Raw genomic sequence first — 16,245 nt, forward strand, 5'->3', positions numbered from 1 at the left:
AAACACTCCTGAGAAAGATTCTTATCATTAGCATATCACACATCGAATTTGATAAAAGGTTTAATAGATGTGGAAGAAGACAGACAGTATTATATGCGGACACAACACACTAGGTAAGGGTGGGCAAAAAAAAAATCAGAAAATCTATACATAGCATATGGGGTGCAAGACCCTTACAGGCTACAATATCTTTAGAGGTAACAGTCTATAAAAGCTCTCGTAAATGCATTTTACAGTAATTTTACAGTTATTTTTCATTTTTATTTAACTGTCTTTGCACACTGACTTGTTTCTTCTCTCCTCTCTGATATGAAGTGTGTGCAATGGTGTTGTTCAAGCCCCAGGAGTCGCAGTAGACTACGGGCCTGTGTCGGACACTGTGCAGTCGGTTACAATGTTACAACGTTAATGTGGGAGTATTCTTCAGGTGTCAGTGGAGCTGGCTGTGGGACTCCGACGGTACGATTAGTGTAGTAGACTAGTTGTACGGGTATATTTAGTTCAAGAACGTTTCAGTCAATAGAAGATTAGCGGCATGAACAATGTCACACGGTCTGTTTTGGAGACGAAACTCGTAGTCGTAGGCTATTAATAACTCTGGCGTTGACACCAGTAAGTTAACTGCCTGGAGCCTTTATCTCTGCGCCCGGTGACCAAGAGGCGCTCCTGTTGGAACTCCCGTGCCTCGTAGACTAACGGAAACCCGACATCTGAATTCGGGTAAGTTTTTTAGACACGTTCTTCATGTCTTCAACATAGACCAAGGGCATGGGGATATCCTTTTTCACATGTGTGCTGTCCACCCGCACAGGACAGCTGTGCCTGCTACCTCGCGCTTGGCTGTGGCAACACCAGCAGTGCATAGCTGTTAGTATTGATAATAAGCGCAAAGTTGACGACGACCTCATTCATCGTTATCAATTAACATGAATGCACATATTCCCGATTAGGTCGCGTAGGGTACTGCACCTAACTTAGGGTTCGTTTTCGAATGTTTGTGTAGTTGTTTTTCATGGGCTGTAAAATGTTACATTTATGTTTTGGGAGCGTTGCATGAAGGAGTCAGTCAAAATGTGCATTTTCACACTGCAGTGCACGGTCAATCCAGAAGATGATACAAGTTGCCAGTGAATTCAAAGAACAGTCTAACTTACTGAAAATATGATTGTCAGTTTAGGTTTTTTTATTTGTTTATTTGATAAGAGTGCATGTGGTTTAAGCATTGAACCTCCTCTTGTTAGACTGTTTGCAAGTGTGTATTTGATAAGCAATTCCTTTTTGCTGCTTTAAATTAGGCCTCTTTCCAACTGACAATCGTGTCATCAGTGTGTTTGTGTTTAGAATTAGTCTCAAGAATATGCATCTTCCTCTTCCTTCACTGCGAACAGTCCCATACTCCCACAAAAGATGGGCTCAAGGGGATCCAGTGTGCAGATTCTTCCAAAACAACCCTCTTGTAACTTCTGACATTCCCTGAATCCTCACTTTATATGTACATCAAGTATGTGAGAGGCCTATCCAGAGGGCAAGCAGCATCACTTCCCAGACAACACAACCCATTGTTCCCAGCGCCCACCCTTTCACTGAGGGCCTCCGCCAAACACTGAGGGAGTAAAGGGGACGCTTCATCCAGACAGAGGGGAGGGTTCCTGGGGCTAGTTCCTGTTGCTTTGGACATTTCTTCCTGCCTTGATGTGGTGGCCATATCAGCAGCAGAGGAGATCTGTGGAAGACAGTGAAAGCTTGACACAGGCTGTGACAGCTGACTCCAAGAGGGCTTCACGGCAGAGCAGGTCTGTCTCTACGTCAGAGTCAGCTGTGAAGGCTGCACTAATGCATGCATGCACTCAACCAGTATGTCTGTGTGTCTGTGTGTGTGTGTGTGTGTCTGTGTCTGTGTGTGTGTGTGTGTGTGTGTGTGTGTGTGTGTGTGTGTGTGTGTGTGTGTGTGTGTGTGTGTGTGTGTGTGTGTGTGTTTGCATCTTTTGCAGATTTTGGTGAGCCAACATGCCTGTCCCACCACCACCACCACCACCACCACCTCCTCCTCCATCAGCTCCAGCACCAGGTCCACCACCCCTTCATCAGACTCTAGCACCACCACAGGTACCAAAGCAGAGACACATGTAAACACTATACAGTCACACAACAAATGGCTCTGCTCATCCACCAAGCTAGAGCCTGTATTATTGATTAGAGATAAAATTACACACTGTCTCCCCCTCTCTTTTTCTCTCTCTCTTTCACTCAGTCACTCACTCAGTCTCACACGGACACAGTCAGCAGAAGGCCAGCAGTGGCAAAGGGGTGTCAAATTTCCCTCTCTCTCCCTCTCATTCTCTCTCTGTCTCTATCTCTCTCTCTTATCCCTGTCCCCCTCCCTCTACCATGGGAAAATGCCCTTTAGTTCTTAAAAACTATTCATCCAACTTGTCGATCCAAAACAGTGGAGCTGGAGAATGTTGTGAAGGTAGTTTAAGAACATCATTGGTAACTGTCAGTATTTTAACACTGGGGTTGTAAAACATAATATTCTCGGCTGTTTAAAACGCAAACTGATAGCGTCTGACGTTCAGACTGAAGCTCACACTGATAAAACATTTTAAATGTCCTGAAACCGTTTTGTTGTGTCTCATTGCATATATGTGAACTGTGTCTGACCTTAGTTTTCAGTTAAATTACAAACTGTGCCTCCAACCTAATAACAACATTGTTTGCACTTCATGTCAGACCCAGACAGGACACTCTGCACTGGGGGCATCAGAGCGGGGAGGCCGCAATGCTCTCCTGGCAGACATCCAGAAAGGAATGTGCCTGAAGAAGGTCACGCAAGTTAATGACCGCAGCGCCCCTCAGGTTGACAGTAAGTCTCCACAGCTACTTCCTGCTTCCTGTTTTCTGCCTCCTATCAGAGACCACCCTCATCAGCAGTGGATTGTTTGGGACAAACACGATGGAACATGAGAACATGTTTTTAGATTGAGGCGTCCTGTTTTATTTTGCAGTGCTAAGAAACTTCTGAGAAGCTTCTTTGTAGGAGACATGCAGTATAGTCCTACGTGTCTGTATATGTTATAGTGAAATACATGAAGTATAAACCTACGTGTCTCTATATGTTATAGTGAAATACATGAAGTATAGACCTATGTGTCTGTATATGTTATAGTGAAATACATGTTTGAAGCTATGCAACCGCAACACCTGCTAGTTCAGACCCAGGAGGGTGAATTAGCAAAAGGGTAGCTCTGGGTTGCTAGACTTAGCACCTTTCCCAAAAATGGTGGCTGTGGGGCAAAATGAGCCAGTGCTTTGGGGGTAAGATGAACCACAGCTTTAAATGAAGTTATGTCAAATATTGCAACAGCGCTCATGCCAGGTCATTTCAGTAGAAGAACAGACAGGGGCTCTATTGTCATGTGCTTGTAGCCGTAGGCTCTGCTTACCTCCTTGTGGATGATGAAGAAGCATCACTCTGTTTTGCCATTTTTATTAGCATTTTCTGTACAAATGCACGTTGGTGTTTGTTGTTGGCTACAAAGTGTGAAATTACACAGATATTGGAACCTTTCTGAAAACGTACAGTTTGTCCTTGGTACTCAGGTAGCAGGTGTGCATGCAAGTATATATCATGAAACATTTGATGACAGGTATAAATACAGCAGGTTGACTAATTAATTAGTAGTACATTATTTTGAAAGTTATTGTGATTTGAAGCAAATGGTCAAACTAATATACATTTTCAAATCCTACTGGTCAGACAGATCATGCTGTCAACTAAGATTTGTTAGTGCATTTGTTTTATGCATGTCTGTTGAGGTGTGCGCGAGTGTGAATGTGTACACATTTTAGAGATTCTGTTCGTAATTGCTTTCACATGCAGCGGATGGCTTGTGGGATGGCCTGTGAGTCATGAGAGAGAAGTTGCTGGAAGAGATACACAGACAGTCACACATAGAGGCATTGAGGCATGGTTTTGTCTAATCTACTAAAATTTACCCTGAAAAGGAGAGTCACTGAATGGAGGAAACCAGTAAAACAGACATGCCAGGAGCACTGGGCAATATGGGACACACTCCCAAACAGGGCCCTATTGTAATACAAAATATGTCTCATTATGGAAACATGATATATATAGGCTGGAAATTACTTTTTGTATTTCTTGTAATGTTGGCCAGCTAGAAAAGGGGACATTGAAGTCAAATGGCAAAATTTCACCCTGGACCTGAAACTTGGCAAATACTGACCATGTTGTGCCAGGAATTTTAAGGTTTGCCAGAACTCAGACTCGGGGGTATATCTGTTGAAGTCTCTCTTTCCCTGTCCCTCCTTAGCATTCATCTAGTCACTTAATACAGTAATCCACTACCTGTTTAACCCTGTGGCACAAATATGTGAGGCGTTCACATGAAATAAGTGTTACAATTACAAGTGTTATTGCATGTGTGTTACATTTGTTGCAGGAGGTATTTGCTTATTGGATATACTGTATGTGGGAAAGGTTGGCCCTTTTTAACCCCTGTTAAGTATGTGGTCTTAATACCATACCGACGAGCCTGGCTCTTTGGCTTCGGGGTCAAGGTGCAGGTTTGGTACCCTGTAGACCTGGGTCTGGGGGGGTGACTGACTGCTCTCTCCCTTGGCTAGAGTTCTGTTGACTTAAATCAGAGAAGCTGCCTATTCGCCAGCTGTTACTGATCGCTGTCGTGCCAAGCATGGTCATGATTATAATCAATATGTTGTTGCTGGAATGCACATTGTTGACACCTGCTGGAAAAATCAACAAATTGAGCTCATCTGACAGGGTTAGACAAATCTGTCAGAGGTTTTACAGTGCAAAGTTATACATTTTAAGAAAACAACAAACTTAACTTTGTGTTATCGTTGTGTTGTGCCAGTGGAGGTAGGAGGCCTGAAAGTGGTCTGTGTGTCTGCTGCTTGATGGCCTGAGGGCTCGAGATCAAGTAGAGAGATACAGGAGGATAGGCAGATTAATACTTAAGAGACACTCAATGTGTTCATTAAAACAGAACAATGGAAGAAAGAACACAGCCCAATGTAGTAGTGAGTACTTAGTAATAGTTACACCAGTATGGTATGAGATGCACTCATCTGATGGTGCGTGTTTATCCACAGAGCCAAAGGGGACAGGCACAGTGCTGGGTGTAGGCGGCTCCAGTGGCTCAGGCACAGGCGGCTCTGCTCCCCCACCTGGAGCATCCTCTCTTGGAGGTCTGTTTGCTGGAGGCTTCCCCGTGCTGAGATCTGTTGCCAAGGGTGACTCTAAAGCACCCCAGCACAACCCTGGTAAGACACACACACACACACACACACACACACACACACACACACACACACACACACACACACACACACACACACACACACACACACACACACACACACAGCACTAGTAAGACTCGCACACATAAACACACAAACAAGGCCCTGGTAAGACACACACACGCACACTCACACACACACACGCACACACACACACACAAATACACACACAGCACTAGTAAGACTCACACACATACACACACACACACACACACAACCCTGGTAAGACACATACACACACAACACTAGTAAGACACACACACACACAGCACTAGTAACACACACACACATAGACACACAAACAAGGCCCTGGTAAGACACACACACATACACACACACACACACACACACACACAACGCTGGTAAGACACATACGCAAGGGAAGATATTACTTATAGGCAGAATACACATAGACATTCACTATGGTAATGCATCTAAATTGATGTAGAAAATACTTCTACTGCTGTTGATGAATGACTTGTGTCAGTGGAAAGTACTGAAAAGCTGCATGCAGAGAGGTTAAGACATACTTAAGGATTATATGAATTATGTTCTTTTGAAAGGCCTGGATTTTTTAAAGCTTGACTGTACTGAAGTATCCACATTTTATTTATGTTAATGTAAATGTAAGCAGCTAGATATGTATTTCTCAAGAATTTGAATCAAGGCAATGAATTGTGTGTTTGTGTGTGTGTGTGTGTGTGTGTGTGTTTGTGTTTGTGTTTGTGTTTGTGTGTGTGTACGTGTGTGTGTGTGTGTGTGTGTGTGTGTGTGTGTGTGTGTGTGTGTGTGTGTGTGTCCCCATCAGTATCCCGGTCTGGCTCATCGTTAAGTCTGAGGCAGCCCCTGTGGAACCCTCCAATGAATCCGGGGGATTTCCGTGGCAGCGCCCCAGATCTCTCCGCCCCACACAGGCCCCTGGAGAGGAGATGGTCCCGCCCCTCCCCGACTACATCAGCCCCTCCACCCCCGTTCCCACACACCGCCCCCTCCAGACCTCCATCATCAGGCCCTCCCCCTCCCCCCCATTTCTCCTCAGACAGACCAAAGATCTACCCTCCACCTCTCCCCACCTGTCCTCCTCCACCTCCCCCACCAGCCGCTACCTACATCACTAAACCCAACTGGTTACCGGTCCAACACCCTATCATGCCCTCCACTCCCCCACCCCCACCCCCACCCCCAGCGCCCTCCCTCCCTCCCCCTGCCCTGCCTGACCATTCCACAGGTGCCTACTACTCCTCTCGTCTTTCGTCCCCCTCTTATGAGCCGCACCAGGGAATAGACACCTTCCCCCCTCCCCCTCCCCCTCACCCCTCCTCATACACCCCGAGCTGTCCCTCTTATCTGCCTCCGCCCCCTCCTCCACCGCTGCCTCCGTCTAAATTGCCTCCTTCCCACCCGACCTCCTTCAGACCTGCTGTCCCACCCCTGCCTCCCACCTACCCCTCCACGGCTCCTTGCAGACGCCCGCCCGCTGTGCCGTGTCTTTCAGGTACTTTTCAAGGCAGACATTTGTGATACCTAGGTCACTAGTTTCCAGAATCCACCAGTGTGTCAGCCTTTTAATTTCAATGACTACCTAATAAATTGTATCTTTATTAACATATTAACATAATTATTGACATGTAGTTTAATGCGTTGTGTGAGTGTATGACAGGTATTGGGAGACTATCTACTATCTAATGAATGGTATCTTATTAACATGTAGTTTAATGCGCTGTGTGAGTGTATGACAGGTATTGGGAGACAATCTACCACCTTAATGAATGGTAACTGTATTAACATGTAGTTTAATGCGCTGTGTGATTGTATGACAGGTATTGGAAGACTAGGTCTGCCCCCTGCTCCACCTGCGAGATCTCCAACCACAGAGTTGTCCAGCTACTCTCTCCTGCCACCTCCCCCTCCTCCTCCTCCCCCTCTTCCTCCTTCTCTCCACACAATGACCTCCAGTCAGGGGAATGGCTACCTGCACAGCCTGGGTAAGGAATGTGTCTCCCGTTGAAAATGACTCCAATATGCAGCCTATTTACACACCACAGTCTTAAACAAAAGGTAAAGGCACACAATGCACAAAACATATTGACATATTTGCAGACAAAAGGAGAAAATTAACTGTAATTGTAGGAGCATAGTTGTGGTTTGAAGGCTCAGAAGAACAGTGGCACAAACAGTGCAGGGTGTGACTTCATTTGGGAGCGGTACTTCCACTTAATATGGACGGATCTTGTGATGTGACTCATCTGTATTGTGTGTCTGTGTGTGAGAGAGAGAGTGTGAGAGAGACTGAATGTTTTGACAGAAGTTCCTGATGTCCTGCTTCTCTTTCAGATGACTTTGAGTCCAAATTCCAGTTCCACCCCTTAAAGGACTTGCCTCCACCCAAAGAGTTCTGTCCATGTCCACGAATGTACCCAAGCAAGATGAATCGAGGTAATAAAGCACAAAGCCAGCTTCCTACTGATGGGCTCATTTATCTTGTGTGCATTTTCTAATTCTGATAAACACTAAAACTTGACAGGCATCACAGTGGAAGGTAAATGATGATTGAGCATTAAGATATCATGACTAGATAAACACATTTCGGCACAACCATCTTTCCTTACTTGTTTGCCTTGGTGACAGACAGGTGATTACTAATTGACAATTGTTTGGTTTAGTGTACAATCCAGTTGTGCCTTAACCTGCTGGGTTCAAGAGCATGGCATTTGATTTGAAGAAATCTTCTTACCTAGGTTTAAACTCTTAACTGCCTCTATTATACTGGCATAGTCAGTCTGAATAATATATGATTTAAATAAAGGTGATGTATGTAAATAAAATTATAATGTATTTGAAGTTGAGGTTTCTGCTTCCAAAGGAGATGCTAGTAAGTACACACACAGGTTCACATATCTTTCCACAATGGCCTGTTGATTTAAATCAATTTAGGATTGATATATGCCCATAATATCTCATTTGAAACACGCTAAGTAAACTGAAGCCTAATGTAAATGTATTAATTGTGGAAGTAATCAATATCCTAAAATAAAGTATTTCATCCTACATTCCTTGCTGTATTCTAGAGCTGTATATCAAGGTGTGTGTAAATATATTCTGGTATATTCTGGTTATGTGTGTGATGTGTAAGTGTGGGATGTTTTTTAACAGTGTCACCAAAGCCTCCGGCAATCAGGACTCACCTGCGGTGAATCCCTCCCAGTACCTGGCATACCAGTTGGGCTGTCCTCCACCTCCTCCCCATCACTGTGGCATCTGGTGACTCACGTCCCTCCTCACAGCACAAACCAAAGAGGTTTAGGATGAATTAATACACAGACAAATGATAATTTCATGATTTGTGTTGAATGCAGCTAATCAGTGCCTTTTTGTAAGCCTGTTTAAACCAATCACAGCATAAAGTTCTTGGGGTCAGGACCAGCAATACATCATTTAGATTTTCTATGGTTTTGTCATCTGAATTGTAGTTATGGTCATGAACTGGACTTTTCTTGGAGAGGGATCTAATTGAGAGATCAGGATATGTTTCTGTTTCATTGTCTAGTCATGCACTTCAGCTCCTAGGATATCATATCAATCTCTAACAGTACGTTTTATACACTGCTTAACAAGACAATTGCAAATAACAGCGCCTCACTTGTGACTGATGAAGCAAACATAACCTATGCCCTATTTTGTCTTTGTATGTATATGTTTGTCTGTCACATTGCGCTTGTATGGCAGACAATTAACTGACCTCTGTATATATAGTTGTATTTAACTTAATGTGTTGTAGTCTGTGTTTTTTGCTCCGCCTTTGTGATAATCAACCATAAAGATGTCTTGGAAGCATTGCCACCTTCTGGACAACTTTATTATTTCAGCAGATGGAACCACTTCTGTCCCAGAGTAGATAGTGTGAGCCACTCATCCATTATATGATGTACTTTGCGAGTTATACGAATAATGCAGGGAAAACTGAAATATTGTATGAATACCACTGGTCATATGAAGTTGTTGCCTGAAAGATTATATTGAGTATTTATTTTCATACCTCCATGTACAATGTGAAGTTTGACATTATTGTTCACCGTATGAGTGGGTATTAAGGTGCTAATTTCTTATGAAATGATTCAATATGACAATATCTGACACAAAATGACAACAACAAAGTAACAACATTATTAAAGCTTTTGTCTGTTGGGGCAATAGGATAAAATGCAAAGTATGATCAATTTGATGTAAGATAATTATGGGTTGCTGTTTGATTATAAATGCATTTACTGACATGTAGATAAAGGCACTTTCAAATTACACTATGACATCATGTTATAAAAACACATTACAACAGAATCATCTCAGAGGCAAACATGAATTGCCAGCCACATTTGGATCAGGAAGGAGATAAGTGTACCACCACGTATGTCTTAGAAGTCCCCTTGTGATCAGCCCTCCGGTCCAGACAGTATTAAGGTCTAGTGGACCAGACAGGCAACTCAAGTTGATTTCATGAGAACAGGATGCTGTCCAATGGAGACGCACAGTGGACACTTGGATGCAGCTTCCATACAGCAGTAAGAGCAGATGAGATGAGAGCACCGTGAGAGCACAGCTGGCTCTGGGAAAGGTCTCCACATCTCAGAGAAACATGACAGGCAAGTAATATCAACACAGAGCAGACAAGAAGGCCATTTTTGGCCACTTATAGTCATTTGGGCAATAGTTCATGGCTGAAAAGCACACCATTGTACTTGAAAGTTCATAAGGTCAAATGATGTGCATTAAAATATAGGATGTAGCTTCTTCTCAGTGATAAAAGTGCATGTCCTGTTATGGCTGATAGAAACCTTTACCACTATGTCTATATAAAACCTACTGTGTTATTTTGGCTGCCTATAGATCCCCTGCTTGAAGCTATAAGACTCAAATGCTGTCATATATCATGTATAGACAGTGTTACTGAGAGACCGTCAACAGTACGTTCAGATTCCCATGTGCCTCACAACTCCTGGGAATTCAAGGAATCCTTGTTTAGTTCTGAGAGAATCATTTTAAAAACATGCTGTCTACAGTCAGGCACAAAGAGAACGACCCTATTCTTCATCCTCCTCTTCATCGCTCATCAACATTGCAAACCGGTTGTTCAGGTCACGCTCATCAGCCCTTTGGCCCCTCCCTCTCTGCATTTGACCCCTCCCTCTCTGCATCTGACCCCTCCCTCTCTGCATCTGGCCCCTCCCCCGGTCTCCTTGTTTCCTCTGCCCCCTTCCCCTCTTCCTGGTGTTGGAGCAAGAGGATCCAGGAAGTGCTGTAGGGCCACAGTCTCCTGACTTCTGTGTGGCCTCCATTAGAGAGGAGTAGAGCAGCCCAGGGATGGGGTCTCCTGCCAAGAGAGTTTCTATGGCAACCCCTTCTCTCAGCGCTGCCTGCACGGCATGAAGCAGAGTCCCACTGAACAACCTGGAGGCCAAAGAGATAAGAGAACAGAGGAGAGATAAGAGAACGACCGGATCAATAAGTGCAACCAGAGATCAAAGGTCAAACTCCAATGAACTTCAATCCGGTAAAGACTAGACTTTGTTTTAACCCTGTGATACACTGCAACTGGCTAAAACATATTGAGCCTATAAAGAACCAGCTGGTATATTAAACTTTTAATGGTCACAGTAGCCACTGGGTAAAGCATTTCAGGCTGTGGTTATGGCTTGACTGAATGAAGGTACCAGGCACACGGAGGATCCGGAAGGGGGCCCCATAGCAGCTGGTTCAGGCACAGCGCTGCCTTCATGCACGACTGCCACTGGCTAAGGGAATGGGCCACCTCCAGGCTCAGACCCCGGCCCTCCTTCCTTCTGTGTCCCAGCTGGTAGAGTCTGTGCAGCACAGCAGCAACACCAGGCCTGCTGCAGGTGGGGTCTGACGGAGAGGGAGAGAGAGAAGGCACAGACAAGAGACAGTGAGGAACACAGATCTCCTAGACACAATAACCTTCCTAGAGCCGCTTCTAAACCTAAACAAAAAAATCCTGCTCTTCAGTGATAGGACAGTTAAGAATAGGATTGCCTAAGGCCATTATAAACACCTAAGGATCTCAAATTGAGGATAATAGGTTATAATGTGTTTAAATGCTAACATTTATTTTATATTTATCTGAAGTGAAACATACTTTCATATATTCAATTTTCTTTTAATAAGTGACATACTAAACAGTGTTAATAGTAAATCTAGTGGTAATATTGCATACCACCATAGTATGCACATTTATGAACTGTACATTCTCACCTGTGGGATTGGTTCTGCGACGGCAGAGCTCCCCAAATGTAAGGCCCAGCAGCACAGCCTGTAGGATGGTGGGGTCAGGCCGAGGCTTGGAGCGCTGAAGCCAGAAACATGTCACACACATGGGAAGCCTGAGAGTGGGCGGCAGGGGGGCCAAGGCACGCTCTTCCAGAAGCAGGACTCTCAACAGCATCTGCAGACGTACAGGCAACGGCATCTGGATAGGGAGAGAGAAAACAAACATCTGTATAGTTACAAATAAATAGATATGTATAGGTTACCAACCTCTGTATAGTTTCATAGAAATATATATGTATAGGTTACCAACATCTGTATAGTTTCATAGAAGACAGTATTTAAAGCTATATTACACAACAACAAGCAGCAATTGGTTCTGGACAGGACAAAAGTGTGAATAGATATTTCTGTGTGTGTGTGTCATCGCGTAGTGGTTTGTGTGTGTGTGTGTGTGTGTGTGTGTGTGTGTGTGTGTGTGTGTGTGTGTGTGTGGGTGTGGGTGTGGGTGTGTATGTTTGTGTCATAGTGTAGGGGTTTGTGTGTGTGTGTGTATTGTACCTGGTCCATTGTCTGCACTTGAGGAGCTCCGCTAGGTAAGAAAGGGTTCACAGTGCTTTTGGTCAGGTTTAGATCACATCTATCATATTCCACCACACAAGGAGTGTCCTGAGCATGACCCTCGGCCCCTGACTGTTCCCCACGTCCAGAACCACTCCCCCCCCTGCCCCTGACCCTGCCCATGCCCCTTCCTCTTCCTCTGACCCCAGGAGCTGCAGCCTGCTGGTTCCCGAGGAGAAGCAGCCCGTAGATGACCTGCCGAATGGGCAGCGAGGTGCAGTGGCTGCTGGGCAACCTACAGTTTTCGACCTGGGCATGCAACATGACTCTCCTGAGTACCAGCACATCCTGGACCAGAGAGGGCAACCTGCCCGTAAAGATCCCCTGCAGGAGCCACTGTGGCTGGGCAGCAAGTATTTCAGGGACCGCTATAGAGCCTGGAAGAGTAGATAAACCTCCAGAGAAGAACTGGGCCAAGCTGCTTCGAGGAGGGAGAATGTACTCCTGCATCCCGGCTGAGAAAACCGATTGAGTGGGGTTCCTCTTCTGTCTCTTCCCTCCTCCTTCTGCAAGCTCCAGCACCTCCTCCAGAGCCTCATCAGGGCTGCTGAACCGAGAAAGCCACAGGATGAGGCCCTCGGTCTCGGGGTTCCCTCGTCCTCCCGTCCTGGGCAGTTGCACACGGCTGAAGAATATCTGCTTGATGTGAGGAGGAGTGTAATCATTGCCCATGATCACGGCCAACAGAGGCAACATCTGTGGGGTGAGACCCTGGAAGTGGGAGCAGAGGCGGTCCACAGTGTAGCAGCGGGCTGGGATGAAACTGTGTGATGGAGCCTGCTTGCCCACCACCATACCGCCCCACTGGAAGTACCTGAAGGGGATGTAACCCCCACGTAGTGGAAAGATGTAGAAGTCACTGTCGTTGGTCAGCACAGGACAGCCCCACTGGCTCGCCAGGGAGGCGATCTCAAAGTCTGCCTCTGCTGCACACTGGAAGAGGGGAACGGCCATCTCCAAGAGCAGCTGCATGAAGACTGCCTTGGTGAGCAGGGGAAGGAGAGAGCTATGCGATCCGCGCGAGAGAGAGTGGGCGTCCTTGATGGAGCGCTTGGCGCGCTCTTGTAAGGTGGAGAACTTCTTGTCGCTGTGGTCCATCCCGCCATCCAACACCACGAAGGGCTGAATCTTGCAGGTGGAGAGCGCAGTGAAGAACTGCTGCACCTGCTCTGCGAAAGCCTCATACTCCCCGCCGCACTGCTGGTCGGCTCCGCAGTTGAAGTACAGGCTGTAGTACAGACTGCTGCCATCGATCACCAGTCGCGTGGCCTGCAGACGCACGTTAACGAGGAAGCGACGGTCCTTCTCCATATAGGTGGTGAGGCCATGTACCCCCATGGCATGACCTTGGACACAAAAGACACAACAGGCAACTCTCAGTGTATCTGCTTTAGTGGCTGACTTAACTTTCACTTTACTTCACCTTAATAGCTGACTTAAAGGTTAACTTCAGGAGTTTTTAACCTGGGCCCTGATTTCCCATCTTTTTGGGTACAAATTTTAACTAGGGACAAATCAGTCCAGTATTGAGTTAGAGAATACATAAACTAAAAGTTAAACTACAGAACAAGTAGGAGCTTGAGGAAAAAGTGAGAAACATAACCTTAAATAAGAGCAATGTATTGTCTTGTAGCTGGTAAGACACACTGATATTTACATTGGTTTACAAAGGATGGAAAGCTGTGAGTGATTGTTCAACCAAGAATGGCAATTTACAGGTTTACGCCACATCTTCTGTTTCGAGGGCTACAACACAGATACATGTATGCACATATATTCCATGTATATAGATTGTACTGAGTCATTTGCCACTGTAAACTCAGAGACAACCAGCAGAGGATGCATACGTAGTTATGTATTTATTTCTCATCTATATATTCATCTACCATTATGCTGCAGCTGTAAATCCTATGGTCTCTCTTAACTTCAATCCAGGTCATTTTTACCAAACCAGAGGTATTCGAAGGACAATGTTGTCTATTGTAAAAGTTGGCAAGAGCGTTCACTGATAGCAAAGGAGGGGAACTTACGAGTTTGGGTTCTGGAACGATGAGTAGTTTGCTTCTTGACTTTGAAGTACTCCTTAATCTATACTGGCATTATGGACTGTGATGCAAAATCAGATGATTTCTAGATATGTCCAGAGCCCCTCTACAGATCTAGAAATTATCTGATATTGTACAAGTAATTTCGTCCTGCCAGCACGTTTCATAGTCATGGGTCAATGTCTTTCTACTCTTTCCAAGTAGTTCCACTATCATCACATGAGATAACTCTCACGCAGAGTCGTTATGTTAAGTTCCGGTTTCCGGCTGTTTTTGCGTTGTCAAAATAAAAGTCCGAACCCTGTTTTCTCAACTGCAGTGATCATTCAATGCATTTAGCGTGGTTAAATATACAATATAGCGGGTGCTGTAGCTAAGAATTTAGATGATGAAACAAACTACTTATTTTGTGAATATCCGGTTTCAAAAGAACGTAAATTCCCAGTATTTGCATCTAGTTATTGAAACACCGGGGTGCACGAAATTTGGTGGGCATGCAGCCCCACTAGATAAGCGTCGAACCATTGATTTTCGTTTTGATCCTTTGCACCCCCGTCGGACTGGACCCCTTTTAAAGAGGGTGGGGCAATTCAGTTTTCTGTGAATAAGTCGAAAACAGTAGGGCTTAGGAGGACCACATTTTTTTTTGTATGTTGGTCTTAAGAGGCCAGGTCAACCATTCCACTACCACTTATTTCATGTATAGCGCCACCTAGTTACAAATGAAAAAGCAAAAATGGAGTGTTGTAAAAAGTGTTAATTGTAAGTTGACAAGGTCAGAACTGCACTAAATCGGAGGTGTGGGATCATTATGACACCTTCTGACTGCACGTTAAGTTTCGTGGAATTCCGTTCACGGGGGTCATGCAATAAATTGATTTATATGGTTGTACACCAACTGGCCTGTAGGTGGCGCAACACAGTTTTCTTCGAATATCCCGAGAACCGTAGGACCTTGGAGGGCCAAATTGTTCTTGTATGTTTGTGTTAAGGGGCCATGTCAACCCATACCATAACCAGTCATTACAAATAGCGCCACCTAGTTAAAAATTAAAAAGCAAAAATTAGGTGTTTTAATCGCATATATGTCAAAGTGCTTGAAAAATGTCCAAATTTGCCAGGGACATCAAGCCTGTAACCGTCCATCTTCGGTAGAGTTTTTGTCCATGGATGGAGCAAAATGGCTCTGTAGCGCCCCCTAGAAAATTGCAAAAAAACCTGCGCATTGGGGTTATTTTGGCGTAGCTTGACGGAATTCGGTACTCGTCTTCATCATAGTTGGACGCACCAAAAAGTCTCTTGACGCCATGGTGGCAGATCCACAGGAAGTCGGCCATTTTGAGTGGAAGATGCGTTTTGACGGCGTTTGCACACCTCGCATCTGATCGAACTCCTCCGAGATATTTAATGGTAACGCCTTGAAATGTGGTCAGGTTACTCTTCAGCCATGGGCGACTAAAAGTTATAGAAGACTTTCTCATTAGTCGCAAGGTGTGGGCGTGGCAGACCCTCAAACTTTGCCAACTTGCCAGTGCTTGCCTCAAAACACAGTCTCTTATAACTCTTGGGTACATTGTTTGATCCAGAGAAAATTTCTTAGGGTGGACCCTGGATCCGGCCCGAACGCGTACATATGCCTGACTGATATCACCTATAGCGCCACCGGTTGGTGGTTGGAAACTTCACTTTGTTTCCACACCTCTTTATGTGACCTGTTTTAACAAACTACATTGCAAAAGAAAAAAAATACCAAAACGATCCACAAAAAAGTAGTACACAAAACATTACATAACCAAATCATCAAAATCTATTACAAATAATTCCTTTAATACATAAAAATGAAACACAAACAAATTAACACACACAAAACACATAAAAACACACAAACACACTGACAACCATGACTCATTCTGTGCCAAAACCTACTGAACAGATCGGCGGTCATATTTTGTAACGCTTTGCG

The 16,245-nt window shown here is 44.8% G+C and overlaps 2 protein-coding genes across 2 annotated transcripts; one reads left to right on the forward strand and one right to left on the reverse strand.

The window, feature by feature from the left end:
* The first annotated feature begins 228 nt into the window (after positions 1–228).
* Positions 229–9,665, forward strand: wipf3 (WAS/WASL interacting protein family member 3). Its single transcript, XM_080859739.1, has 8 exons — positions 229–720; positions 1,992–2,106; positions 2,731–2,863; positions 5,134–5,304; positions 6,149–6,835; positions 7,161–7,325; positions 7,675–7,776; positions 8,494–9,665. Exons 2-8 carry the CDS (start codon positions 2,008–2,010, stop codon positions 8,532–8,534), a joined length of 1,398 nt encoding a protein of 465 aa, XP_080715865.1. The 5' UTR covers positions 229–720; positions 1,992–2,007; the 3' UTR covers positions 8,535–9,665.
* A 639-nt stretch (positions 9,666–10,304) lies between these two features.
* Positions 10,305–14,390, reverse strand: aste1b (asteroid homolog 1b; the record flags this gene model as incomplete). The annotated part of the gene is made up of 6 exons (XM_080859155.1): positions 14,268–14,390; positions 12,178–13,583; positions 11,605–11,818; positions 11,046–11,238; positions 10,535–10,782; positions 10,305–10,330 (listed from the first exon to the last, which is right to left on the reverse strand). Exons 2-6 carry the CDS (start codon positions 13,573–13,575, stop codon positions 10,305–10,307), a joined length of 2,079 nt encoding a protein of 692 aa, XP_080715281.1. The 5' UTR covers positions 13,576–13,583; positions 14,268–14,390.
* Between the last annotated feature and the right edge of the window lie 1,855 nt (positions 14,391–16,245).

The sequence above is a fragment of the Sprattus sprattus genome (assembly GCF_963457725.1).
Source record: "Sprattus sprattus genome assembly, chromosome: 20".
Taxonomy (NCBI): domain Eukaryota; kingdom Metazoa; phylum Chordata; class Actinopteri; order Clupeiformes; family Clupeidae; genus Sprattus; species Sprattus sprattus.